The sequence below is a fragment of the Thalassophryne amazonica genome, chromosome 11 (genome assembly GCF_902500255.1).
Source record: "Thalassophryne amazonica chromosome 11, fThaAma1.1, whole genome shotgun sequence".
Taxonomy (NCBI): Eukaryota; Metazoa; Chordata; class Actinopteri; order Batrachoidiformes; family Batrachoididae; genus Thalassophryne; species Thalassophryne amazonica.
Genome location: NC_047113.1, coordinates 34,714,406 through 34,741,820, shown reverse-complemented (window position 1 = coordinate 34,741,820; position 27,415 = coordinate 34,714,406). Strand labels below are relative to the sequence as shown.

The 27,415-nt window shown below is 40.8% G+C and overlaps 1 protein-coding gene across 3 annotated transcripts in view; it reads right to left on the bottom strand.

The window, feature by feature from the left end:
* LOC117520743 (soluble guanylate cyclase 88E-like) overlaps nt 1–25,964 on the bottom strand; it is a 48,024-nt gene extending 22,060 nt beyond the window's left edge. For 2 of the 3 annotated variants that reach the window (XM_034182059.1, XM_034182061.1), the window contains exons 1-9: nt 25,571–25,964; nt 25,241–25,381; nt 23,411–23,550; nt 20,267–20,401; nt 20,066–20,189; nt 19,851–19,970; nt 19,633–19,717; nt 7,704–7,790; nt 7,375–7,492 (exon numbers count right to left, since the gene is read on the bottom strand). In XM_034182059.1, the coding sequence (XP_034037950.1) occupies nt 7,375–7,492; nt 7,704–7,790; nt 19,633–19,717; nt 19,851–19,970; nt 20,066–20,189; nt 20,267–20,401; nt 23,411–23,550; nt 25,241–25,381; nt 25,571–25,690 (1,070 nt within the window). In that variant the 5' untranslated portion in view covers nt 25,691–25,964. The remainder of the gene's footprint in view (nt 1–7,374; nt 7,493–7,703; nt 7,791–19,632; nt 19,718–19,850; nt 19,971–20,065; nt 20,190–20,266; nt 20,402–23,410; nt 23,551–25,240; nt 25,382–25,570) is intronic. The other variant, XM_034182060.1, reaches the window with a different exon arrangement.
* Nucleotides 25,965–27,415: the final 1,451 nt, after the last annotated feature.

Genomic DNA, 27,415 nt, shown 5'->3' with positions numbered 1-27,415 from the left:
TTACTTCATCCAAACCATCAACATGTTTATTAGACCCCATTCCTACCAGGCTGCTCAAGGAAGCCCTACCATTATTTAATGCTTCGATCTTAAATATGATCAATCTATCTTTGTTAGTTGGCTATGTACCACAGGCTTTTAAGGTGGCAGTAATTAAACCATTACTTAAAAAGCCATCACTTGACCCAGCTATCTTAGCTAATTATAGGCCAATCTCCAACCTTCCTTTTCTCTCAAAAATTCTTGAAAGGGTAGTTGTAAAACAGCTAACTGATCATCTGCAGAGGAATGGTCTATTTGAAGAGTTTCAGTCAGGTTTTAGAATTCATCATAGTACAGAAACAGCATTAGTGAAGGTTACAAATGATCTTCTTATGGCCTCAGACAGTGGACTCATCTCTGTGCTTGTCCTGTTAGACCTCAGTGCTGCTTTTGATACTGTTGACCATAAAATTTTATTACAGAGATTAGAGCATGCCATAGGTATTAAATGAACTGTGCTGCGGTGGTTTGAATCATATTTATGTAATAGATTACAGTTTGTTCATGTAAATGGGGAGTCTTCTTCACAGACTAAGGTTAATTATGGAGTTCCACAAGGTTCTGTGCTAGGACCAATTTTATTCACTTTATACATGCTTCCCTTAGGCAGTATTATTAGACGGTATTGCTTAAATTTTCATTGTTACGCAGATGATACCCAGCTTTATCTATCCATGAAGCCAGAGGACACACACCAATTAGCTAAACTGCAGGATTGTCTTACAGACATAAAGACATGGATGACCTCTAATTTCCTGCTTTTAAACTCAGATAAAACTGAAGTTATTGTACTTGGCCCCACAAATCTTAGAAACATGGTGTCTAACCAGATCCTTACTCTGGATGGCATTGCCCTGACCTCTAGTAATACTGTGAGAAATCTTGGAGTCATTTTTGATCAGGATATGTCATTCAAAGCGCATATTAAACAAATATGTAGGACTGCTTTTTTGCATTTATGCAATATCTCTAAAATCACAAAGGTCTTGTCTCAGAGTGATGCTGAAAAACTAATTCATGCATTTATTTCCTCTAGGCTGGACTATTGTAATTCATTATTATCAGGTTGTCCTAAAAGTTCCCTAAAAAGCCTTCAGTTAATTCAAAATGCTGCAGCTAGAGTACTGACGGGGACTAGAAGGAGAGAGCATATCTCACCCATATTGGCCTCTCTTCATTGGCTTCCTGTTAATTCTACAATAGAATTTAAAATTCTTCTTCTTACTTATAAGGTTTTGAATAATCAGGTCCCATCTTATCTTAGGGACCTCGTAGTACCATATCACCCCACACCCTCTCTACTTTTAAGATTAGGCTTAAAACTTTCCTTTTTGCTAAAGCTTATAGTTAGGGCTGGATCAGGTGACCCTGAACCATCCCTTAGTTATGCTGCTATAGACGTAGACTGCTGGGGGGTTCCCATGATGCACTGTTTCTTTCTCTTTTTGCTCTGTATGCACCACTCTGCATTTAATCATTAGTGATCGATCTCTGCTCCCCTCTACAGCATGTCTTTTTCCTGGTTCTCTCCCTCAGCCCCAACCAGTCCCAGCAGAAGACTGCCCCTCCCTGAGCCTGGTTCTGCTGGAGGTTTCTTCCTGTTAAAAGGGAGTTTTTCCTTCCCACTGTAGCCAAGTGCTTGCTCACAGGGGGTCGTTTTGACCGTTGGGGTTTTACATAATTATTGTATGGCCTTGCCTTAATATAAAGCGCCTTGGGGCAACTGTTTGTTGTGATTTGGCGCTATATAAAAAAATTGATTGATTGATTGATTGATCTTACTTATACATATCTACACATGCAGGCACACATATATACACACATACGTACACACATGTATATATACACATATCCGTATTTTGCCAATACACACATACATACCTATTCACTCACACATCCACGCTAACCCATACACCATAAACACAATATATGTACATACATGCATAAATCCATGCATAAAGCCCCTGACGCTCCTCCATCCCTTTTTTGTTGGTGCCACCACCTCTAAGCCTCACTACCATCTTGTAAACTGTCCATTTCAGTCTTGGAGAAACTCAAATCACTCCAGCATGCACTCTCTTCTTCACCTCGGTAGAAAACTTACTTTGAACATTTTCATTGATAAAACTATGTAATTTCATTTCAGCAATCTCCTGCAATTAATCACAAAATCGCACTAAATTTTAGCATTCATTCATTCATTTTCTATACCCACTTACTCCAATTGAGGGTCACAGAGGGCCAGAGCCTATCTGAGCAGTCACAGGGCATGAGGCGGGGTACACCCTGGACAGGACGGTAGTCTATCGCAGGGCCACATACAGACAGACAAACACAGCTACACCTTCCCTCACATCTACGATCAATTTGAAGTTTCCAATTCATCTAAACTGCATTTCTCTGTGGGAGGAAGCTGAAGGGAACTTGCGCAGAACATGCAAACTCCACACGGAAAAGACCAGGCGGGAATCAATCCCACAACCTTCTTACTGTGAGGCAACAGTGCTAATCAATAAACCACCATGCCGTCTGGTATTTTTGTTTTTAAAGTTTTTAAAAGTATTTCATTCCTCAGTTGTCACCCACACCCATCTTTGGATTGTCATGTACCTGTAAAGAAACTGAAGATCGATTGTTTTGATAACGAGGCTTGTACCGCAAAAAACGGATTAACTTTAACTTGTTCTTAAGATCACGTTTGATTTTTCTTGGAATACAGATCTTCAGCAGTGGGTCCAGCAAACATAAAAGTCCACATCAATAACTGCACATCCAATAACTGAAAAGTTAACTATGATCATGTTAAACCATTCAACAGCTAAAACACTGAGCTGAAGCTACCAATAACCACTAAACACTAGGGTTGGGTATCGAGAACCGGTTCTTTTCAAGTATCATGAAGAAATGAGTCAGTCAATAACCTTTTTGCTTAACGATTCTGTTATTGGTCCTTCAAAGCAGCTGTTATTTTTGTGGGTGTTTATCGGGGAAAAGATAATTTCGCTATGTTGATTACAGACCCTCCAGCGGGTCTGCAATCAACCGCTTCTGCAGCAACTGTGAAGCTTGAAGCAATGAAGCAGTGCTCCAACCCGCTTCTTCATTGTTTTCTGCTTTGCTGCTTTTCAGAAGCAGCAAGTCCGCTTCTTAACGCCTCTCAAAGCCATTTAAAGATGTCAATCGACTTTAATCGTGCAGATTAAAGTCACTAACTGGGACTCTTGTCTTGTTGCGGGCAAGAACCGAGAATCGTCCTCCGTTCCGTTCGCACAGCTCCAAACGCTGCGCTGCTCTCTGCCGAGTCAAGTTAGAGTCTGGCCCAAATTAATAACTTTAAAGCAAATCACTGTTTTAAATCAAATGACACCTCTTTCCAAATGTTGTAATATAAATAACAAACTACAACAGACTAAAATGTTTTTTCCTCCCAAAATAAGACGCCCTGCGTTCTTTTTGAATTACATTGATGTTGACGTGCGGCACACCTGGCTGAGCTCAGCTCAGAGGTATGGAGTTACATTTGTGTCATTAATGTCTGAAAGTAAATGTTTTTGAGAAAAACTGCATCTTGTTTATCTCTATTTATGTCCAGAGATCAAGGATCCAGTGACCAAATTCATATTTATTTACATTAAGACTCAATAAAGTGTTGACATAGAAGCCGACTTTTAGTACACAGAAAATTCACAAGAGGTATCGATAAAGGAATCGATAAGGAATCAGATCGATAAGCGGAATCAATAATGGCATTGTTATCGCTAAAATCTTATCAGTACCCATCCCTGCTAAACACCAACTTTTATTGCAGGTTTATTCATTTAGTTTTGTCTTTTTTGATGTTTTTAACAAGACATAAACATCTGAGGTTTTGATAAGTTGAACCGTTACACTGAGGTTCCCAAAACGGCAGAACATGCCAAGATCAGATAATGATCAACATGTACATAAAAAAATTAAATGAACAAATGAAATGAAACAGTATATTTAACATACAGTTCATTGACTGTACAGAAAGTATGTATTATACCAATAAAAAGTAAAAATACACATGGAAAAAATGTAATATTGTAATTAATACATTTACTCTTGTTTGACCTTCTGCTCCTCCATCTCCTCGAAGTGGTGCTTGTTGTCTTTGCACAATGTCTCACTTTTGTTTGTTGAGTTTGCATATGAATTCCAACACAGCGAAATGTATGATTTTAATGGTTACAAAAGGTTTTGGGTGTGAGGCGGGGTACACCGTTGATAGGATGCCAGTTTGTTGCATGGCCATGTATAGACAGACAAACACATACACACATACACACACACCTGTGGCCAATTTAAAGTTTGGAACTGAATTCAGTGGAAGCTTATTACTCCTCTAATGGTTTTCGAAGGTAGCCGAAAACCTATTCCGCTAACACAAAAGTTAGTTTCACTAATTAGCTGTTCCCTGATTAGCTGAACTGAGCCTACAGCTACAAATCCTTGTGGCATGATGTTAATAGTTTTCAATATATTACATCTGTTTTCTTTAAAGTGGACGAATATATTCATCTTTGTTTTAAATTATTGCTGTTATTTGTTGGTTTTGTTTTATATCTACTAGATTTGACACGTTTGGACACCAAATTTAGCAATAAAAGCTTTGCGCAATTGATTTGAAGCGGATATGCACTCTGTGACCTTCTCTCCATATATGATGTGATCGGTGGATGTGCTTGATGGTCTGAGTATGAAAGCTGGCTGCTCCCATGCCTAAATATTTTTATAATATAATTACATATGTGTCAGAGCTCCAGGTCCTCATCTTGGCAGCTTTTCTGATTGGGGGCCAAAAGCTGCATTCATCTTCCACATGCGAGCAGTGCTCCTAGGCTGTCCCATTTTGAAGGTTTCATGAATTTCAGCTGATTAATGCAGTTTCACCAAAAACAAAAGACACAACAGCTGAATCCTTTGCGGCCAAAACAATCCATAGAGTCAACCGTCCCAAGACAAAGTGGTTGGTAAATTTTAAAAAAACTAACTTGACCATTTCCGGCTCCAATTTGGGCTCCAAAATTTAAAATAAGTCATGTTTAAAAGTTAAAGTAAAAATAAGTATTGAAAAATGATAACTAAACTGCAGGTTACACCCGCTGTGCAAGATTGTCACGTGCAGCTGTCGAGGTCGCAAAGTGACATGGGGCAGAGGCGGGCAAAACTAATGACACCATCGTGCCTATTGAGGTTTTGAAATCCCGCAAAATCTCACAAAACTTTGAAGAGGTCACAACGCTGCAAGATCTCATTAACATTGAGAAATGCATTGAGATGGGTTGGGTTTTTGGTATAACCTCAAAATACACTAACTCTACCACTGCTCAGAAAAATTGCTTCACTTTGAGCAATCCTTGTTGGCAAACTGAAGGAAAAACACATAAATTGTTTGGTGGAGGCAAAAAACAAAAAATGCCTGTCCATTCATTGTATACGAGGGCTGTCAATAAAGTAACGGTCCTTTTTATTTTTTTCAAAAACTATATGGATTTCATTCATATGTTTTTACTTCAGACATGCTTGAACCCTCGTGCGCATGCGTGAGTTTTTCCACGCCTGTCGGTGACGTCATTCGCCTGTGAGCACTCCTTGTGGGAGGAGTCGTCCAGCCCCTCGTCGGAATTCCTTTGTCTGAGAAGTTGCTGAGAGACTGGCGCGTTGTTTGATCAAAATTTTTTCTAAACCTGTGAGACACATCGAAGTGGACACGGTTCGAAAAATTAAGCTGGTTTTCAGTGAAAATTTTAACGGCTGATGAGAGATTTTGAGGTGATACTGTCGCTTTAAGGACTTTTCACGGTGCGAGATGTCGCGCTGCGCTCTCAGGCGGCGTCATCAGCCTGTTCAAGCTGAAAACCTCCACATTTCAGGCTCTATTGATCCAGGACGTCGTGAGAGAACAGAGAAGTTTCAGAAGAAGTCGGTTTCAGCATTTTATCCGGATATTCCACTGTTAAAGGAGATTTTTTTAATGAAAGACGTGCGGACGGATCCGCGCGTCGGGACGCAGCCGACACGGTGCGGCGGCACAGGAAAAACACCTCCGTGTTGATAACCATTTGTAAAATCCAGGCGGCTTTTGATGGCTTTCAGTGGAGTGAGTATATGAGAAATTGTTTAACAGGCAGGACATGTTCCAACTTGTCCTTAAGGCTTTCAACAGAGGTGTTTTTCCTGTGCCGCCGCACCGCGTCGGCTGCGTCCCGACGCGCGGACCCGTCCGCACGTCTTTCATTAAAAAAATCTCCTTTAACAGTGGAATATCCGGATAAAATGCTGAAACCGACTTCTTCTGAAACTTCTCTGTTCTCTCACGACGTCCTGGATCAATAGAGCCTGAAATGTGGAGGTTTTCAGCTTGAACAGGCTGATGACGCTGCCTGAGAGCGCTGCACGACGTCTCGCACCGTGAAAAGTCCTTAAAGCGACAGTATCACCTCAAAATCTCTCATCAGCCGTTAAAATTTTCACTGAAAACCAGCTTAATTTTTCGAACCATGTCCACTTCGATGTGTCTCACAGGTTTAGAAAAAATTTTGATCAAACAACGCGCCAGTCTCTCAGCAACTTCTCAGACAAAGGAATTCCGACGAGGGGCTGGATGACTCCTCCCACAAGGAGTGCTCACAGGCGAATGACGTCACCGACAGGCGTGGAAAAACTCACGCATGCGCACGAGGGTTCAAGCATGTCTGACATAAAAACATATGAATGAAATCCATATAGTTTTTGAAAAAAATAAAAAGGACCGTTACTTTATTGACAGCCCTCGTAAAAACAATGGTAATATCGATGAAATTTTCATTTTAGGGCTAAAGGACAGTGAAGAAAATATGTTTTTTAGTTTTCTGCAGCATAAATAATGTAAGCAGAAAGATATTACATATTTTATCTCTTTTGTCAATAGGAAAACAAAATGTTTGGGAAAGTTGGGGGGGGGGGGGTTTGCAATGCACTCTGTGGAAAACACTCTCAGTTGTAAATGGGTTCCCATTAGGCTCACAAGAGCTGTACTGTCTGATTACAAGCTAATTAGCAGCTCATTTCATGCATGGTGAGTGCGGTTTGAACGGGACCCCTGATTTGATTCACTGCAGAGGCTTTTATTTCCAGCCTTGTAATGCTCTCGCTCTGTTATAGAATATTTTACTTTTCAGCGGCAGCGTTTTAATAAAGATCCGTGTGTGTGTGTGTGTGTGTGTGTGTGTGTGTGTGTGTGTGTGTGTGTGTGTGTGTGTGTGTGTGTGTGTGTGTGTGTGTGTGTGTGTGTGTGTGTGTGTGTGTGTAGATGGATGAAAACCTTACACAGGGGTTCCCAGGAAGATAATGGACTCCCACTCTGCCATGTATCTCATCTGTCCTTTTAGTTTCAGGCAGCGACTCCCATCGCCCCAGCTCTCCATAGCATTTGCACTGTTCCCGTCTAAAAGCACAGCATGGCCAAATGCCAAGAAGGCAGTTAGAAAAGTGTTCATCGGTAGATAATGGGTGCACTGTCTTATGCTATCGAAAAGACATCTATGTATTTGTTTGTATTACAGGTATATTTGTATTGTTTTCTGTGTTAGAGAGGTAAATATTACTTTTGTAATGATTAACTGTGTAACTAAATAATTGTAATGATTAATTATTACCTTTGTAATCATCTCCAATGATGGACTGGAATGCCATGAGTTCAACATCAACGTCAGCGGAGCGATTTGCATTTTCATAGTCAGAATCTGTGAATAAAGAAAAAAAAACATTCATTCATGTTTGCAGCTTCTGTAAATGGTAAATGGACTGCATTTACAGTGAGGAAAATAAGTATTTGAACACCCTGCGGTTTTGCAAGTTCTCCCACTTAGAAATCATGGAGGGGTTTGAAATTTTCATCTTAGGTGAATGTCTACTGTGACACATAATCTAAAAAAAAAAAAAAAAAAAAAAAAAATCTGGAAATCACAATGTATGATTTTGTAATCATTTATTTGTATGTTACTGCTGCAAATAAGTATCTGAACACCTACCAACCAGCAAGAATTCTGGCTCACACAGACCTGTTAATTTTTTCTTTAAGAAGCCCTCTTATTCTGCACTCTTTACCTGTATTAATTGCACCTGTTTGAACTTGTTACCTGTATAAAAGACACCTGTTCACACACTCAATCAATCACACTCCAACCTGTCCACCACAGACCAAAGAGCTGTCTAAGGACACCAGGGACAAAACTGTAGACCTGCACAAGGCTGGGATGGACTACAGGACAACAGGCAAGCAGCTTGGTAGAAGACAACAACTGTTATGATTATTTATTAGAAAGTGGAAGAAACACAAGATGACTGTCAATCTCCCTCAGTCTGGGATTTCATGCAAGATCTCACTTTGTGAGGTAAGGATGATTCTGAGAAAGCTCAGAACTACACAGGAGGACCTGGTCAATGACATGAAGAGAGCTGAGACCACAGTCACAAAGATTGCATTAGTAACACATAATGCTGTCATGGTTTAAAATCCTGCATGGCAGCAAGGTCCCCCTGCTCAAGCCAGCACATGTCCAGGCCCATTTGAAGTTCACCAGTGACCATCTGGATGAACCAGAGGAGGCATGGGAGAAGGTCATGTGGTCAGATGAGACCAAAATAGAGCTTTTTGGAATCAACTCCACTTACGATGTTTTAATCAAATCAAATCAAATCAATTTTATTTATATAGCGCCAAATCACAACAAACAGTTGCCCCAAGGCGCTTCATATTGTAAGGCAAAAGTGATACAATAATTACAGAAAAACCCCAACGGTCAAAACAACCCCCTGTGAGCAAGCACTTGGCGACAGTGGGAAGGAAAAACTCCCTTTTAACTGGAAGAAACCTCCAGCAGAACCAGGCTCAGGGAGGGGCAGTCTTCTGCTAGGACTGGTTGGGGCTGAGGGGAGAGAATCAGGAAAAAGACATGCTGTGGAAGAGAGCAGAGATCAATTACTAATGATTAAAGGCGGAGTGGTGCATACAGAGTGGTGGAGTGGTGCCCTTGTTCTTGTACAGGGGGACAATGGCCGCATCCCGAAGGTCATGTGGAACCATTCCCTTTTCCCAGCAACTGGAGAAGAGAATCTGAAGCTTGTCAAGGACTGCCTCACCTCCATTTTGGTACACCTCTGCTGGGATGCCATCTATGCCAGGAGACTTCCCTGGATTCAGCTGCGTGGTGGCCTTTCGGATCTCTTCAAGTGTTGGGGGGTCATCAAGTTCCCATTTCACCTTCACCTGGTGAATCTTCTCGATTGATGACTCTTGCACAGTGCGCTTGTCACTGAAGAGGTTTTCAAAGTGTTCTGACCAACACTGCATAATGGTTTCCTTGTCCGTCAGAAAGATGGAGCCATCTGAGGAGCGCAGGGGTGCTTGCACTTGATGTGCTGGCCCGTGGATGGTCTTAAGGGCTTCATAAAAGGAGAGCATGTCTCCAACATTGGCATGTTGTTGTGTTGTGTGTGCATTGAAGGACATATCCTGATCAAAAATGACTTCAAGATTTCTCACAGTATTACTAGACGTCAGGGTAATGCCATCCAGAGTAAGGATCTGGTTAGACACTATGTTTCTAAGATTTGTGGGGCCAAGTACAAAAACTTCAGTTTTATCTGAATTTAAAAGCAGGAAATTAGAGGTCATCCATGTCTTTATGTCTGTAAGACATTCCTGCAGTTTAACTAATTGGTGTGTGTCCTCGGGCTTCATGGATAGATAAAGCTGGGTATCATCTGCGTAACAATGAAAATTTAAGCAATGCTTTCTAATAATACTGCCTAAGGGAAGCATGTATAAAGTGAATAAAATTGGTCCTAGCACAGAACCTTGTGGAACTCCATAATTAACCTTAGTCTGTGAAGAAGACTCCCCATTTACATGAACAAACTGTAATCTATTACATAAATATGATTCAAACCACCGCAGCACAGTTCCTTTAATACCTATGGCATGCTCTAATCTCTGTAATAAAATTTTATGGTCAACAGTATCAAAAGCAGCACTGAGGTCTAACAGGACAGGCACAGAGATGAGTCCACTGTCTGAGGCCATAAGAAGATCATTTGTAACCTTCACTAATGCTGTTTCTGTACTATGATGAATTCTAAAACCTGACTGAAACTCTTCAAATAGACCATTCCTCTGCAGATGATCAGTTAGCTGTTTTACAACTACCCTTTCAAGAATTTTTGAGAGAAAAGGAAGGTTGGAGATTGGCCTATAATTAGCTAAGATAGCTGGGTCAAGTAATGGCTTTTTAAGTAATGGTTTAATTACTGCCACCTTAAAAGCCTGTGGTACATAGCCAACTAATAAAGATAGATTGATCATATTTAAGATCGAAGCATTAATTAATGGTAGGGCTTCCTTGAGCAGCCTGGTAGGAATGGGGTCTAATAGACATGTTGATGGTTTGGAGGAAGTAACTAATGAAAATAACTCAGAGAGAACAATCGGAGAGAAAGAGTCTAACCAAATACCAGCATTAATGAAAGCAGCCAAAGATAACGATATGTCTTTGGGATGGTTATGAGTCATTTTTTCTCTTATAGTTAAAATTTTATTAGCAAAGAAAGTCATGAAGTCATTACTAGTTAAAGTTAATGGAATACTCGGCTCAATGGAGCTCTGACTCTTTGTCAGCCTGGCTACAGTGCTGAAAAGAAACCTGGGGTTGTTCTTATTTTCTTCAATTAGTGATGAGTAGTAAGATGTCCTAGCTTTATGGAGGGCTTTTTTATAGAGCAACAGACTCTTTTTCCAGGCTAAGTGAAGATCTTCTAAATTAGTGAGACGCCATTTCCTCTCCAACTTACGGGTTATCTGCTTTAAGCTTCGAGTTTGTGAGTTATACCATGGACTCAGGCACTTCTGATTTAAGGCTCTCTTTTTCAGAGGAGCTACAGCATCCAAAGTTGTGCTCAATGAGGATGTAAAACTATTGACGAGATAATCTATCTCACTCACAGAGTTTAGGTAGCTACTCTGCACTGTGTTGGTATGTGGCATTGGAGAACATAACAAAGAAGGAATCATATCCTTAAACCTATTTACAGCGCTTTCCGAAACACTTCTACTGTAATGAAACTTATTCCCCACTGCTGGGTAGTCCATTAAAGTAAATGTAAATGTTATTAAGAAATTATCAGACAGAAGGGAGTTTTCAGGGAATACTGTTAAGTCTTCAATTTCCATACCATAAGTCAGAACAAGATCTAAAGTATGGTTAAAGTGGTGGGTGGACTCATTTACATTTTGAGCGAAGCCAATTGAGTCTAATAATAGATTAAATGCAGTGTTGAGGCTGTCATTCTCAGCATCTATGTGGATGTTAAAATCGCCCACTATAATTATCTGAGCTAAGCACTAAGTCAGACAAAAGGTCTGAAAATTCACAGAGAAACTCACAGTAACGACCAGGTGGACGATAGATAACAACAAATAAAACTGGTTTTTGGGACTTCCAATTTGGATGGACAAGACTAAGAGTCAAGCTTTCAAATGAATTAAAGCTCTGTCTGGGTTTTTGATTAATTAATAAGCTGGAGGGGAAGATTGCTGCTAATCCTCCCCCTCGGCCCGTGCTACAAGCATTCTGACAGTTAGTGTGACTCGGGGGTGTTGACTCATTTAAACTAACATATTCATCCTGCTGTAACCAGGTTTCTGTAAGGCAGAATAAATCAATATGTTGATCAATTATTATTGATTGATAATAATAATTATCCATTGATAATTATTTATGCTTTATGCTTTAGAGGATGAGAACAACCCCAAGAAAACCATCCCAACCGTGAAGCATTGGGGTGGAAACATCATACTCTGGGGGTGCTCTTCTGCAAAGGGGACAGGACGACTGCACCGTATTGAAGGGAGGATGGATGGGGTCATGTATTGTGAGATTTTGGCAAACAACCTCCTTCCCTCAGTAAGAGCATTGAAGATGGGTCATGGCTGGGTCTTCCAGCATGACAATGACCCCAAACACACAGCCAGGGCAACTAAGGAGGGGCTCTGTAAGAAGCATTTCAAGGTCCTGGAGTGGCCTGGCCAGTCTTCAGACCTGAACTCAATAGAAAATCTTTGGAGGGAGCTGAAACTCCATAAAGCCAGAATCACATCCGATATGTAGGGTGTCCCATAAAAGTGAAATGCTATATAAATTGACTACATTTATAGTATAGTGCTTTGAGCATCTGCATCAGATGCTCAAAGCACTTTATAATTATGCCTCACATTCTTCCATACACACCAATGTCAGGGCGCTCACTACACAGCGGGAGCAACTTGGGGATTAAGGACCTTGCCAAAGAGTCCTTAGTGATTTTCCAGTCAGGCTGGTGTTTGAAATGAGGATCCTCTGGTCTGAAGCCCAACGCTTAACCACTAGACCATCACCTCCCAAAGTGCCACAAAACTATTTGACTCTATTCTGCAACGGCTAATCTGAATTCTGTTTTTGTTGTTGTTGTTCTTGTTCTTGTTCTTTTCATACATCAAGATATACAGTTGTATACAAACGTTTTGGCACCCCTGATGATTTCCATGAATTTCCCTTTTTAATCATTGGTTGTTTGGATCAGCAATTTTGGTTAAATATATCATAGAGCAGACAAACACAGTGATATTTGAGAAGTGAAATGAAGTTTATAGGATTTACAGAAAGTGTGAAATAATTTCTTCAAACAAAATTAGGCAGGTGCATAAATTTGGGCACCCCAAAAGAAAAAAAATACATCAATATTTAGTAGATCCTCCTTTTGCAGAAATAACAGCCTCTAAATGCTTACAATAGCTTCCAATGAGAGTCTGGATTGTGGTTGAAGGTATTTTGGACAATTCCTCTTTACAAAACATCTCAGGTTTGTTGGTTTCCGAGCATGGACAGCCCACTTAAAATCACACCACAGATTTGCAATAATATTCAGGTGGCCATTCCAGAACGTTGTACTTGTTCCTCTGCATGAATGCCTTAGTAGATTTTGAGCAGTGTTTAGGGTCGTTGTCTTGTTGAAAGATCCAGCCCCAGCACAACTTCAACTTTGTCACTGATTTATGAACATTGTTCTCAAGAATCTGCTGATATTGACTGGAATCCATGTGGCACTCAGCTTTAACAAGATTCCCAGTATCTACACTGGCCACACAGCCACACAGCATGATGGAACCACCTCCAAATTTTACCATAGGTAGCAAGTGTTTTTCATGGAATGCTGTGTTCTTTTTCAGCCATGTCCAAATAATTCAATTTTAGTTTCATCAGTCCACAGCACCTTATTCCAAAATAAAGCTGGCTTGTCCAAATGTGCTTTAGCATACCTCAAGTGACTCTGTTTGTGGCGTGGACACAGAAAAGGCTTCCTCTGCATTACTTTCTTATACAGCATCTCTTTGTGCAAAGTGCACTGCATAGTTGAACAATGCACAGAGACACCATCTGCAGCAAGATCATGTTGTAGGTCTTTGGAGCAGGTCTGTGGGTTGACTATGACTGTTCTCACCATCCTTCGCTTCAGCTTATCTGAGATTTTCTTGGTCTGCCACTTCAGGCCTTAACTAGTACTGTGCCTGCGGTCTTCAATTTCCTCACTATGTTCCTCACAGTGGAAACTGACAGCCGGAATCTCTGAGATAGCTTTTTGTATCCTTCCCCTCAACAATTATGTTGAACAATCTTTGTTTTCAGGTCATTTGAGAGTTGTTTAGAGGCTCCCATGTTGCCACTCATTAGAAGAGATGCAAAGAGGAGAAACATTTGCAAATGGCCACCTTAAATACCCTTTCTCATGATTGGATTCACCTATGTAAGGAAGTCAAGGGTCAATGAGCTTACCAAACCAATTTTGTGTTCCAATAATTAGTGCTGAATGTATTCCAATCAATAAAATGACAAGGGTGCCCAAATTTATGCACCTGCCTAATTTTGTTTAAATAATTATTGCACACTTTCTGTAAATACTGGAAACTTCATTTCACTTCTCAAATATCAGTGTGTTCATCTGCTGTATGATATATTTAACTGAGATTTCTGATCCAGAGAACCAATGATTTATAAAGGAAAATCATGAACATTATCAGGGGTGCCCAAATTTTTGCATACAACTGTACGTGAGGAATTTTTTCTGATGTAGTTTGAAACTGATCCAATGAGGATGCCGCTTACAAAAAGGAGTAAAAAGGGAAACTGGTGGAATTCCACTTTGAGACCAAATCGATTGTGTAAACCCAACAACCAGGGTTGGGTAGGATTACTTTGAAAGAATACATGTGGATTACATGTATACATACATTTGGATTACTTGTAATCTGATTACTTTTGGATTACATTTCAAAGTAATCCTACCCAACCCTGCCAACGGCAATATCAATGTCAGTTTGCGGTAAGAAAAGATCCACACAGAAAGACAATTTGGAAGATTGTGAAGACGTTTCAAACTGATAGAACTGTTCACAATGTTAACAAAGGGAGATCTGGATGAACCAGAAGAGCGGTGCACATGTTGAGCACATCTTGTGAATGTAAAAACTCATTCAAACTGAGGTGAAGTTAGACATCAATCAATCAATCAACTTTTTTCTTGTATAGCGCCAAATCACAACAAACAGTTGCCCCAAGGCGCTCCACATTGCAAGGCAAGGCCATACAATAATTATGAAACACAGTCTACGTCTAAAGCAACATAACCAAGGGATGGTCCAGGGTCACCCGATCCAGCCCTAACTATAAGCCTTAGCGAAAAGGAAAGTTTTAAGCCTAATCTTAAAAGTAGAGAGGGTATCTGTCTCCCTGATCTGAATTGGGAGCTGGTTCCACAGGAGAGGAGCCTGAAAGCTGAAGGCTCTGCCTCCCATTCTACTCTTACAAACCCTAGGAACTACAAGTAAGCCCGCAGTCTGAGAGCGAAGCGCTCTAATGGGGTAATATGGTACTACGAGGTCCCTAAGATAAGATGGGACCTGATTATTCAAAACCTTATAAGTAAGAAGAAGAATTTTAAATTCTATTCTAGCATTAACAGGAAGCCAATGAAGGGAGGCCAACACGGGTGAGATATGCTCTCTCCTGCTAGTCCCCGTCAGTACTCTAGCTGCAGCATTCTGAACCAACTGAAGGCTTTTTAGGGAACTTTTAGGACAACCTGATAATAATGAATTACAATAGTCCAGCCTAGAGGAAACAAATGCATGAATTAGTTTTCAGCATCACTCTGAGACAAGACCTTTCTGATTTTAGAGATATTGCGTAAATGCAAAAAGGCAGTCCTACATATTTGTTTAATATGCGCTTTGAATGACATATCCTGATCAAAAATAACTCCAAGATTTCTCACAGTATTACTAGAGATCAGGGAAATGCCATCCAGAGTAACGATCTGGTTAGACACCATGCTTCTAAGATTTGTGGGGCCAAGTACAATAACTTCAGTTTTATCTGAGTTTAAAAGCAGGAAATTAGAGGTCATCCATGTCTTATGTCTGTAAGACAATCCTGCAGTTTAGCTAATTGGTGCGTATCCTCTGGCTTCATGGATAGATAAAGCTGGGTATCATCTGCGTAACAATGAAAATTTAAGCAATACCGTCTAATAATACTGCCCAAGGGAAGCATGTATAAAGTGAATAAAATTGGTCCTAGCACAGAACCTTGTGGAACTCCATAATTAACTTTAGTCTGTGAAGAAGATTCCCCATTTACATGAACAAACTGTAATCTATTAGACAAATATGATTCAAACCACCGCAGCGCAATGCCTTTAATACCTATGACATGCTCTAATCTCTGTAATAAAATTTTATGGTCAACAGTATCAAAAGCAGCACTGAGGTCCAACAGAACAAGCACAGAGATAAGTCCACTGTCCGAAGCCATAAGAAGATCATTTGTAACCTTCACTAATGCTGTTTCTGTACTATGATGAATTCTAAAACCTGACTGAAACTCTTCAAATAGACCATTCCTCTGCAGGTGATCAGTTAGCTGTTTTACAACTACCCTCTCAAGAATCTTTGAGAGAAAAGGAAGGTTGGAGATTGGCCTATAATTAGCTAAGATAGCTGGGTCAAGTGATGGCTTTTTAAGTAATGGTTTAATTACTGCCACCTTAAAGGCCTGTGGTACATAACCAACTAACAAAGATAGATTGATCATATTTAAGATTGAAGCATTAAATAATGGTAGGACTTCCTTGAGCAGCCTAGCAGGAATGGGGTCTAATAAGCATGTTGATGGTTTGGATGAAGTAACTAATGAAAATAACTCAGACAGAACAATCGGAGAGAAAGAGTCTAACCAAATACCGGCATCACTGAAAGCAGCCAAAGATAACGATACATCTTTGGGATGGTTATGAGTAATTTTTTTCTCTAATAGTCAAAATTTTGTTAGCAAAGAAAGTCATGAAGTCATTACTAGTTAAAGTTAATGGAATACTCAGCTCAATAGAGCTCTGACTCTTTGTCAGCCTGGCTACAGTGCTGAAAAGAAACCTGGGGTTGTTCTTATTTTCTTCAATTAGTGATGAGTAGAAAGATGTCCTAGCTTCACGAAGGGCTTTCTTATAGAGCAACAAACTCTTTTTCCAGGCTAAGTGAAGATCTTCTAAATTAGTGAGACGCCATTTCCTCTCCAACTTACGGGTTATCTGCTTTAAGCTACGAGTTTGTGAGTTATACCACGGAGTCAGACACTTCTGATTTAAAGCTCTCTTTTTCAGAGGAGCTACAGCATCCAAAGTTGTCTTCAATGAGGATGTAAAACTATTGACAAGATACTCTAACTCCCTTACAGAGTTTAGGTAGCTACTCTGCTCTGTGTTGGTATATGACATTAGAGAACATAAAGAAGGAATCATATCCTTAAACCTAGTTACAGCGCTTTCTGAAAGACTTCTAGTGTAATGAAACTTATTCCCCACTGCAGGGTAGTCCATCAGGGTAAATGTAAATGTTATTAAAAAATGATCAGACAAAAGGGAGTTTTCAGGGAATACTGTTAAGTCTTCTATTTCCATACCATAAGTCAGAACAAGATCTAAAATATGATTAAAGTGGTGGGTGGACTCATTTACTTTTTGAGCAAAGCCGATAGAGTCTAATAATAGATTAAATGCAGTGTTGAGGCTGTCATTCTCAGCATCTGTGTGGATGTTAAAATCGCCCACTATAATTATCTTATCTGAGCTAAGCACTAAGTCAGACAAAAGGTCTGAAAATTCACAGAGAAACTCACAGTAACGACCAGGTGGACGATAGATAATAACAAATAAAACTGGTTTTTGGGACTTCCAATTTGGATGGACAAGACTAAGAGACAAGCTTTCAAATGAATTAAAGCTCTGTCTAGGTTTTTGATTAATTAATAAGCTGGAATGGAAGATTGACATGAACACCAGAGATGACATATGACAGAAGTCAGTATGACTTCATTTTTGTGGCACTTTTTTGGGGGGACACCCTGTATTTGGTTATTTTTATTCCAACAGGTTCATTCCACAGGTCGCTGTTCTTCTACAAACACCCACAATCCAAAAAAAGTGCAAAAACAAGATGAAACAGCACAATCTCCCACCCCAGTTATACAAGCAGCTGCAGGGTTGCCTCTTCTACCTCTTGTGCCCTTGGCCAGACACGACTGCGCTGTTCGAACTTTGAACACGACCCACAACAAATGTTCATCATAGCTGCTTTGGCTTCAAATTGTTACCCAATGGAGCTCAATGAAATGAGTTTCAAGCCATACTCACTACGAATACAGCGTTTAAAGACGTTCGAACATGGTTGAACTCTTGAGACTACGAATACCAGGAAGTTACCGTGTACTAATAATGATTTCAGGAATCAGATTTGATCCCGATTTTAAATCTGGGGCCATTGATGGTCGTAATAACAATGTATACCAAGTGTGTTCAAGACTGACGCAAACTCCCATAATTTTGTCTAATGACAGTGTTTGGGGGCAACACAGTGGCTTAGTGGTTAGTACTGTTGCCTCATAGGAAGAAGGTCATGGGATCGATTCCCACCAGTCTGTGTGGAGTTTGCATGTTCTCCCCGTGTTTGTGTGGGTTCCCTCCGGGTGCTCAGGCTTCCTCCCACATCCAAAGACATGCAGGTCAGGGATAGGCTTCAGGCCCCATGACCCTTAATTGGAGTAAGCGGTTGAAGATGAGTGAATGAACAGTGGTTGATGGCAGGACTGACACTCCAGTTACTGTAAAAAACATGTCATGGTTTGGCCCCAGTCTGGCCCGGTCATGTTTTGTCCCCTATTGTATTTATCTGGTCGTTATATTTTAGTCATTTGTCAAGTCTCATCATAGTTTGGTTCTGATTATCTCGTTTCTGTGTGTATCATTTTTGTCACTGGTTTTATTTTCTGTTTATCAGTTGTTTCCTGTTCATCATACTTTATTCTTGTGTCTAGTTTCTGTCCAGCCATTGTTTTTAACCATTGTATAATCATTAGTTTTATGACCTGTATGTTTCTCTTTTGTCATATGTTGAATTATCTGTTTATTAGTGCTTTTGTCACATGTGAGTTGTGTTCTAGTTTTGTCTTCGCATTTATTTTCTTGGTGATCCCCTTTTCAGTTCTTGCATTTGTTTCCTGGTTTAATTCTTTGGTGTTGGGTCTTTATTTTATTTCTTATTGATTTGGTCTTGGGTTTTGTCCATCTTTGGTTTTCGTATTTTATTTTGATCAATGTGGCTTTAGGTTCGTCTTTTAGTTGGGTCCTGTTCACTTTGCTTTTTGTCTTACTGCACTCTCTTGTCTGGTGTTCAGGGTTTGGCATGGATGTGTCTTCTTCTTTTTGATTGTCACACCCCCTTCCAGATTGTTCTTCCTCACCTGTGTCTTGTTCTCCTAATCACCACCTGCCTATTTAAGTCTTTTCAGTTCACCATTTCCCCCCCAGTTCGTTGTGATTTCTTGTTCACGTTCCAGTTTTTGTCTTTGCTCTCTTTTGCCTTGCTGTGTTTGATCGTGTTTCATTTTTGACCTTGCTTCTGCCTCAGCCCATCTACTTAGTCTCCTGGTGTTTTGGAACTGTGCTTGTTTTTTGACCACGTCTCAGCTTGACTCTCTGCCTGTCTTCTTGTGTACCGTACGCCAGCCTGATTTTTGAGATAAAGTCTTTTTACTTATAGTTATGAGTCTGTATATGTCTTCAACCATCTTCTGTGCCATGCCAACTCAGTCCTTGACAAAACATTCAAATACCTTGAAACCACAGGAGGGTAGACGCTGTGGTGCTAAGGTGTTATTCATTTCCTAGAAAGCAACAGGTCTTTTTTACTATGATGGATCAAATCAGTATCTGTGAGGGTTTTTTGTTTATGTCTTTTTTTGGTAATATCTTGTTAAAGACACTTGTTGACCCATGGTAGTTTGTTACTTAGCTTGCTTAAAACATATACGTATAAAGTGACCTTTTTCATAACGCTAACACTAGTTTTTGGAACTAACTGGAGTGAATCTGGTCTGTCAACAAACCAACGTCATCACCCGCTGGTCATACATCCCAACACGTTTTCAAGGCTCCTACTCTTACTCTGGACCCGGTTGTGGAGGTTCCTCTCTCTCTTCACCGGCTCCTTGGACATGATCTCAAACAGGTTATTGGGGTGAGAGATGATCTGTGAACTCACACAATCACACAGTAATTGTCACCATCTCATATGCGCAGATGTTCAGTGTTGCAGAACACTGAAGCCGTACGATGGTGTGTACATGAAATCTGATACGGATTAACATAAAAACAAGTCTCACCATGTTCCAGGTGAATTCCACTAGTGGGCGAGCCAACAGGAAGGCGTCATTGATCTTTTTCCCATCCAGATCAGGGAAGACGGTCGCCAAGCCAGAGCCCACGTTATGCACTACCATGTCCTAAAGAATGAAACAGAAATAGTCACAGTTCTTCTCATGTAGCACTTTATTTACTGGCTCTGGTGAATTTTAGGTATATGACCCACGTGTATTACCTTTCTGAAGACAATGTTAAAGGGGAAGACCTCAAAGAAAAAGTCTGAAGTAATGGGAAGAATCTCCTGCTCTTCCTCATCTTCCTTCATGATGTAACGGTAGGCTGAGTTGTCAAAGTTCAGCCTAAGCAGGCACATAAGGTGACACACTGTCTCGAAGTTTTTTGGTGATACCATGCACTTGAATGTGTGTGCACGTACCTCATGGTGACATGGGAGTAGTCTCCTACCATCTGCTCAGACAGCACCTCCACATGGATATCTGTGTCATAGAACTGCTTCCCCATCTGCCTCAGCTGACCCATTGCGTAGTGCAAGTAGCCTTTGCGCTTACTCCTGCAGGGCGTAAAATGCACTGCATTTATATAGCGCTTTTGGTAATAATATGGTAATTCACCCTAATTAAATAGGTTTCTTAATTGTCACACTTTTGTAACATTACTTAACCTACTTTAGTGCAACATACAGTGAGGAAAGTATTTGAACACCCTGTGATTTTGCAAGTTCTCCCACTTAGAAATCATGGAGGGGTCTGAAATTTTCATCTTAGGTGCATGTCCACTATGAGAGACATAATCTAAAGAAAGTCCAGAAATCACAATGTATGATTTTTTTTTAATAATTTATTTGTATGTTACTGCTGAAAATAAGTATTTCAACACCTGTGAAAATCAATGGTAATATTTGGTACAGTAGCCTTTGCCTTTACAGTAGCCTTTCCACCACCATGCTTCACGGTTGGGATGGTTTTCTTAGGGTTGTTCTCATCCTCGAAACATTGTAAGTGGAGTTGATTCCAAAAAGCTCTATTGTGGTCTCATCTGACCACATGACCTTCTCCCATGCTTCCTCTGGATCAACCAGATGTTCATTGGTGAACTTCAAATGGGCCTGGACGTGCTGGCTTGAGCAGGGGGACCTTGCTGCCCTGCTGGATTTAAAAACCATGACAGCATCATGTGTTACTAATGTAACCCCACAAAGTGAGATCTTGCATGGAATCCCAGATCGAGGGAGATTGACAGTCATCTGGTGTTTTCTTCCACTTTCTAATAAATAATCATAACAGTTGTTGTCTTCTACCGAGCTGCTTGCCTGTTGTGCTGTAGTCCATCCCAGCCTTGTGCAGGTCTACAGTTTTGTCCCTGGTGTTCTTAGACAGCTCTTTGGTCTTGGCTATGGTGGACAGGTTGGAGTGTGATTGATTGAGTGTGTGAACAGATGTCTTTTATACAGGTAACAAGTTCAAACAGGTGCAGTTAATACAGGTAAAGAGTGCAGAATAAGAGGGCTTCTTAAAGAACAATTAACAGGTCTGTGTGAGCCAGAATTCTTGCTGGTTGGTAGGTGATCAAATACTTATTTGCAGCAGTAACATATAAATAAATTATTAAAAAATCATGCATTGTGATTTCCGGATTTTTTTATTTTTTTTTTAGATTATGTCTCTCACAGTGGACATGCACCTAAGATAAAAAATTTCAGGCCCCTCCATGATTTCTAAGTGGGAGAACTTGCAAAACCGCAGGGTGTTCAAATACTTATTTTCCTCACCGTATAGCCTACATACAGTAGTGTTCATAATAATTGTAGTGCTATGTGACTTAAAAGATTAATCCAGGTTTTGAGTATATTTCTTATTATTACATGGGAAACAGTAGATTCTCACAACTCCAACAAGATCAAGCATTCATGATATGCACACTCTTAAGGCTATGAAATTGGGCTATTAGTAAAAAAAAAAGTAGAAAAGGGGGTGTTCACAATAATAGTAGCATCTGCTGTTGACGCTACAAACTCAAAACTATTATGTTCAAACTGCTTTTTTAGCAATCCTGTGAATCACTAAACTAGTATTTAATTGTATAACCACAGTTTTTCATGATTTCTTCACATCTGCGAGGCATTAATTTTGTTGGTTTGGAACCAAGATTTTGCCGGTTTACTAGTGTGCTTGGGGTCATTGTCTTGTTGAAACACCCATTTCAAGGGCATGTCCTCTTCAGCATAAGGCAACATGACCTCTTCAAGTATTTTGACATATCCAAACTGATCCATGATACCTAGTATGCAATATATAGGCCCAACACCATAGTAGGAGAAACATGCCCATATCATGATGCTTGCACCATCATGCGTCACTGTCTTCACTGTGAACTGTGGCTTGAATTCAGAGTTTGGGGGTCGTCTCACAAACTGTCTGTGGCCCTTGGACCCAAAAAGAACAATTTTACTCTCATCAGTCCACAAAATATTCCTCCATTTCTCTTTAGGCCAGTTGATGTGTTCTTTGGCAAATTGTAACCTCTTCTGCACATGTCTTTTATTTAACAGAGAGACTTTGCAGGGGATTCTTGCAAATAAATTAGCTTCACACAGGCATCTTCTAACTGTCATAGCACTTACAGGTAACTCCAGACTCTTTTTGATCATCCTGGAGCTGATCAATGGGTGAGTCTTTGCCATTCTGGTTAATCTTCTATTCATTTTCATGGTTGTTTTCTTCCACGCGTCTCTGTTTTTTTTTTTTTTTTTTGCCCATTGTAAAGCACTGGAGATCATTGTACATCAGAGGTCTCAAACCGGTTCCAGAAAGGGCCGAGAGGGTGCAGGCTTTCTGTGCAACCACCCACTCCAGCAGGTGATTTCACTGATTAACTGATTTCACCTGTTCAAAGTGATGTTAATCAGTGAAATCACCTGCTGGAGTGGGTGGTTGCACAGAAAGCCTGCACCCTCTCGGCCCTTTCTGGAACCAGTTTGAGACCTCTGTTGTAGATGAACAGCCTATATTTTTTTGCACCTGCGTATAGGTTTTCCCCTCTCCAATCAACTTTTTAATCAAACTACGCTGTTCTTCTGAACAATGTCTTGAAAGTCCCATTTTCCTCAGGCTTTCAAAGAGAAAAGCATGTTCAACAGGTGCTGGCTTCATCCTTAAATAGGGGACACCTGATTCACACCTGTTTGTTCCACAAAACTGATGAACTCACTGACTGAATGCCACACTACTATTATTGTGAACACCCCCTTTTCTACTTTTTTTTACTAATAGCCCAATTTCATAGCCTTAAGAGTGTGCATATCATGAATGCTTGGTCTTGCTGGATTTGTGAGATTCTACTTAATCTACTGGTACCTTGTTTCCCATGTAACAATAAGAAATATACTCAAAACCTGGATTAATCTTTTTAGTCACATAGCACTACTATTATTCTGAACACTACTGTAAATGTAAAAACAACTTCAACATGATCTCCTTAATACTAGCACTAGGACTAGTGGACTCTCGGTCTAGTGGGAAGTTACTATTGCACCCACGTCCACCTTGCGCTCCTTTCATACCTGTAGTGGAGGGTGACTCCAGTGGCAGACTCCTCCTGGCAGAAGAAGGTTGGGGGTTGTACCTTGGGGTAGCTGAATCGCAGGTACTCGTGAAGGTTGTCAAGTCCATTGACAAAGTCACGTACATGACGACCCAACACCTGAAAGCAAAGTAACTGGTGATATCTCTTCTACTTCACCGCCACCACAGACGTAATGTACTGTGTTAGCCTCGTGTGTTGCTAGTTATTTGGTTTGGCATTAAGTTTATACAGGACAGAAACAAGTAGGCATTGCCCAAAATCAATCCAATTAAATCTGGGGGTGGCTCTGCATTAAGAGGTCCATCCATCCATCAGGTCAGCCAAAGGAGAATTCTCCTCTAGCCAAGCTAGCAGGAACATCTTTTCAATCCGGACATCACCATGAACAGAAAAGTTAACTTGCTGATTAGCTGAACTGTGCCCACAACTGGAAGCTAACCATAAAACATATTAATGTACCAAAATGTAACATCTGCACCAACTATTGCAGTTATATGATTCTCAGATTGGAGGCAAAAAGTTTTACAATTTTTGAGGTACTGTAATGTCATGTAATTTACTGAAACACATTCACCTTTTCCCAAACCAAACATTCATAGGCTGCTGTGGGTTCCATCCTTCTCAGGCTGTATTCACTAACAACATATGTCACAAGGATGAGACTAGGCTGTCCTGTTTCTGAGGCTCCTTGGACTGCAGAAGACCAATACGCCTTCCTATTCAACAACAACAAAAAAGGATACAAGTACATCCATCAAGGCCCAAACAGTCCAAAGACTGAGTGCACAATCCACCCCACCCTCCAAGGCACAGTGATTGGTAAATTTAAGAAAAACCTAAAAAAAAAAAAAAAAAAGAACATTTTGAATTGGGATAAAATAAAGTCACAATAGCATAATGCTCCATAGGCTTCACGTCTCATTTCAGAATGGCTGAGTTGGCCTCCTTGGTCTCAGAAGTCCAGATCTTAGATAGAATGCGGCCGCTGAATTGCGACACAACCCTGGTATTAAATAACACCACACTGCAGCACATAATAACAAAATGTCATTGTGTGTGTTTTTTTTAATAATATTTCACTAACATGACATCTCATAGGGTGGATTAGTGGTTAGCACTGTTGCAGCAAGAGGGACAGGGGATCGATTCCCACCTGTGGCCTTTCTGCACTCTAAAAAAAGGAACTGCTATCTCATCAAGAAAAAATGTAACAATTTGCATAGGTTTATTTATTTATTTAGTTATTTCAACTTTCAGCTGACATAATGCCACAAGACTTCTCTAGTTAAGTTGAAATGACTTTTAAAAAAATCTTTGCAAATTGTTACATGATTTTTTCTTGTTGAGACAGCGGTTCATTTTTTTTAGTGTGTGTGTGTGTGTGTGTGTGTGTGTGTGTGTGTGTGTGTGTGTGTGTGTGTGTGTGTGTGTGTGTGTGTGTGTGTGTGTGTGTGTGTGTGTGTGTCTGGAGTTTGCGTGTTGTCCCCGTGTCTGCGTGGATTCTCTCCGTGTGCTCCGGCTTCCTCCCACATCCAAAGACATGCAGGTTAGGTGGGTTAAAAACTTTGAATTGACTTTTAATGTGTGTGTGGGTGTGAATGTGTGACCCTGTGACAGACTGGCATCCTGTCTAGGGTGCACCCCGCCTCACGCCCTATGACTACTGAGATAGGCTCCAGCTCCCCGTGACCCTTAATTGGAGTAGGTGGGTATAGAAAATGGATGAATGGATGACATCTCATATTTTACTATGAATTCAGTAATTTTTAATGAAATTTTGCAAACTTTGTGGAAGAGCTTTTCTCACCTTAAGAATCCTGTCATAGCCGTACTTCCCAACAAATCCCAGAAAGTACACCCCCCAGGAGTTCATCAGCTCACTGTAGGGTGTGCCTGTCACGCCGCTGGCTGCCTTTGCAATGCGGGGAATCACACTCTCGCTGTACACCTGCACAGGGCGCACACACACACACACACACACACAAGAAACATCGCCTCCATTGAGATACAAACATGCCCTTGCAGAAAACACTGAAAATATAATCATTCTTTCAGGCATGCTTGCAGTATGATCAGGGCAGTTTGTCAGGCATTCGTGAAAATTGAGACCTGATTATTAAGTGCACAGACACTGTACCTGGTGGGTGACAAAAGAGTGCAGCCTGACATCTGCCCTCTCTCTGACCAGCTTCCACACGTCGTCTCCGTACGACTCCTTGATGAAGTCGTGAAGACTCTCACACAGCAGCCCGTACATAATGTCTCCTCAGACTCAAACTGTCAAGACAACTCCCCAGCTGAGGACCTCTAACAGTCCTCTCAATGGCGCCTGCAAGCAGATGAGAAACCTTTAGAAGAACGATGACTGCTTCTGTGCTACTAGCTGAATTTTAATGCATTTAGCTTTTAGAGAGAAGCTATAAAAAGCTGCACATTGCATAATGCTGCTTTCGCCTTCTCCTGCTGCAAATCCTTCCTGCAGAGTTTAAGAACTTCCTTGCAGGAGCCAGCCGAATAATGTTTTATCTAGTGGCCAGCAGAGCAAACAGTTTTAAAGGTGTCTTACACACGTAGACGCTTGAGTTTGAGTGGGCCTCCATTGTTGTGTTGTCAGCTGTCGCTGCCTGATGGTTCAATGTGACATGAACACACTGTGGAAGAAAGCTCTCAAAGACAGATGATAGCAATCAAGAGAATTTGCACTTTTCTTATTATGCTGTAGTGACAATTACTAGGGAATATCTGATAAACACTTCCATTTGAAGTCTATGCTTTGGATGGTGACACATGAAAACTGGCACTTGAGAACCTGAGTGATGAAGTGTCTGGGTTTGTGATTTTCCTGGATCAAGACTAAGATCCATGCTTTCAATGACTTCCAGGATTCAGCTGAGGTAAAACTATTGAATTTGTTGAGAATTTCACTTATCTTAATAGTGGCATTCATGTGTCCAGGTCATCATCCTTTGAGATTGAGAGATGCCTACCGAGAGCTCGTGGATTCATCACAAGGTAGCTGGACAGAGGTGCCAATAACGAAGGTCTAAGTCTTGAGTGCCCTGGTGCATCCTGTCTCATTGTATCATTGCGAGATAGTGATCAAAGATAACAAACAACTAGGCTTTTGTACTGGGTCTCTTCAGAGGGTCATTGGCTACTGCTGGAATGGCTTTATGTTAGAGATTCAGATGAGGAGTATAACTTGCATTGAGAGGGACATCTGCTATGACATTTTGGCCATTTGTTGCATTTTTCTGGGCGTGATGCAGCACACAGGTGCCTCAGTGTTGAGAACCACAACTGCTGGAGAAGGTCAAGGTGACGCTCTAGTTTCTCCTGGTTGCAGGAGATAGATTGTTACTTGAGTGGTGTGGATGGACCAGTTGTCTGCTTTGGTGGTTGTTGTCCAGGACAGGCAGTTCCATAGTGTGATGGATGCTGCAACACAGCACATACTCCCAGACCTGACCTCACCTGACATCCTGCAGCTCTTTGTCATCTGGTAAACACAAATTAAAAGTTGAGTGACACGGAAGCTACTGACCCAGCCCGCCACAAAAGCAGACGGCTGAACTTTTGTTTGTCTCTACAGATGATTTTCTATGACTCTGGATGACTACATTTTATTTTCAGACACTGTGAGGCTTCCCACTAGGGGATGGTGTTGTGAAGCAGCACAGGTGCAAAAAATCGATATCCAATCTCAACAGGGATGAAGAAAATGTTTTTTTGTTTTTCCCCCCTCTAGGCTCCTGCTGAGCTCAATGAATCAATTTGTGGAAGTAAAATGGGGGCTGCGGGGGAAGCGGGGCTGCGGGGGAAGCGGCTCAATAAAGCCTAACTCCTCTCAAAAAGGTCAAGCAAATTTAAAGTTAAAGGGCATGCATGGCTTCTAGTACAGCACAAATATGGGTTTATGCAGAAATCACAAGTAGGGGGGTTTCTCAGCAGGCGGCAAACATGATAATGAATAGAAAGTTAA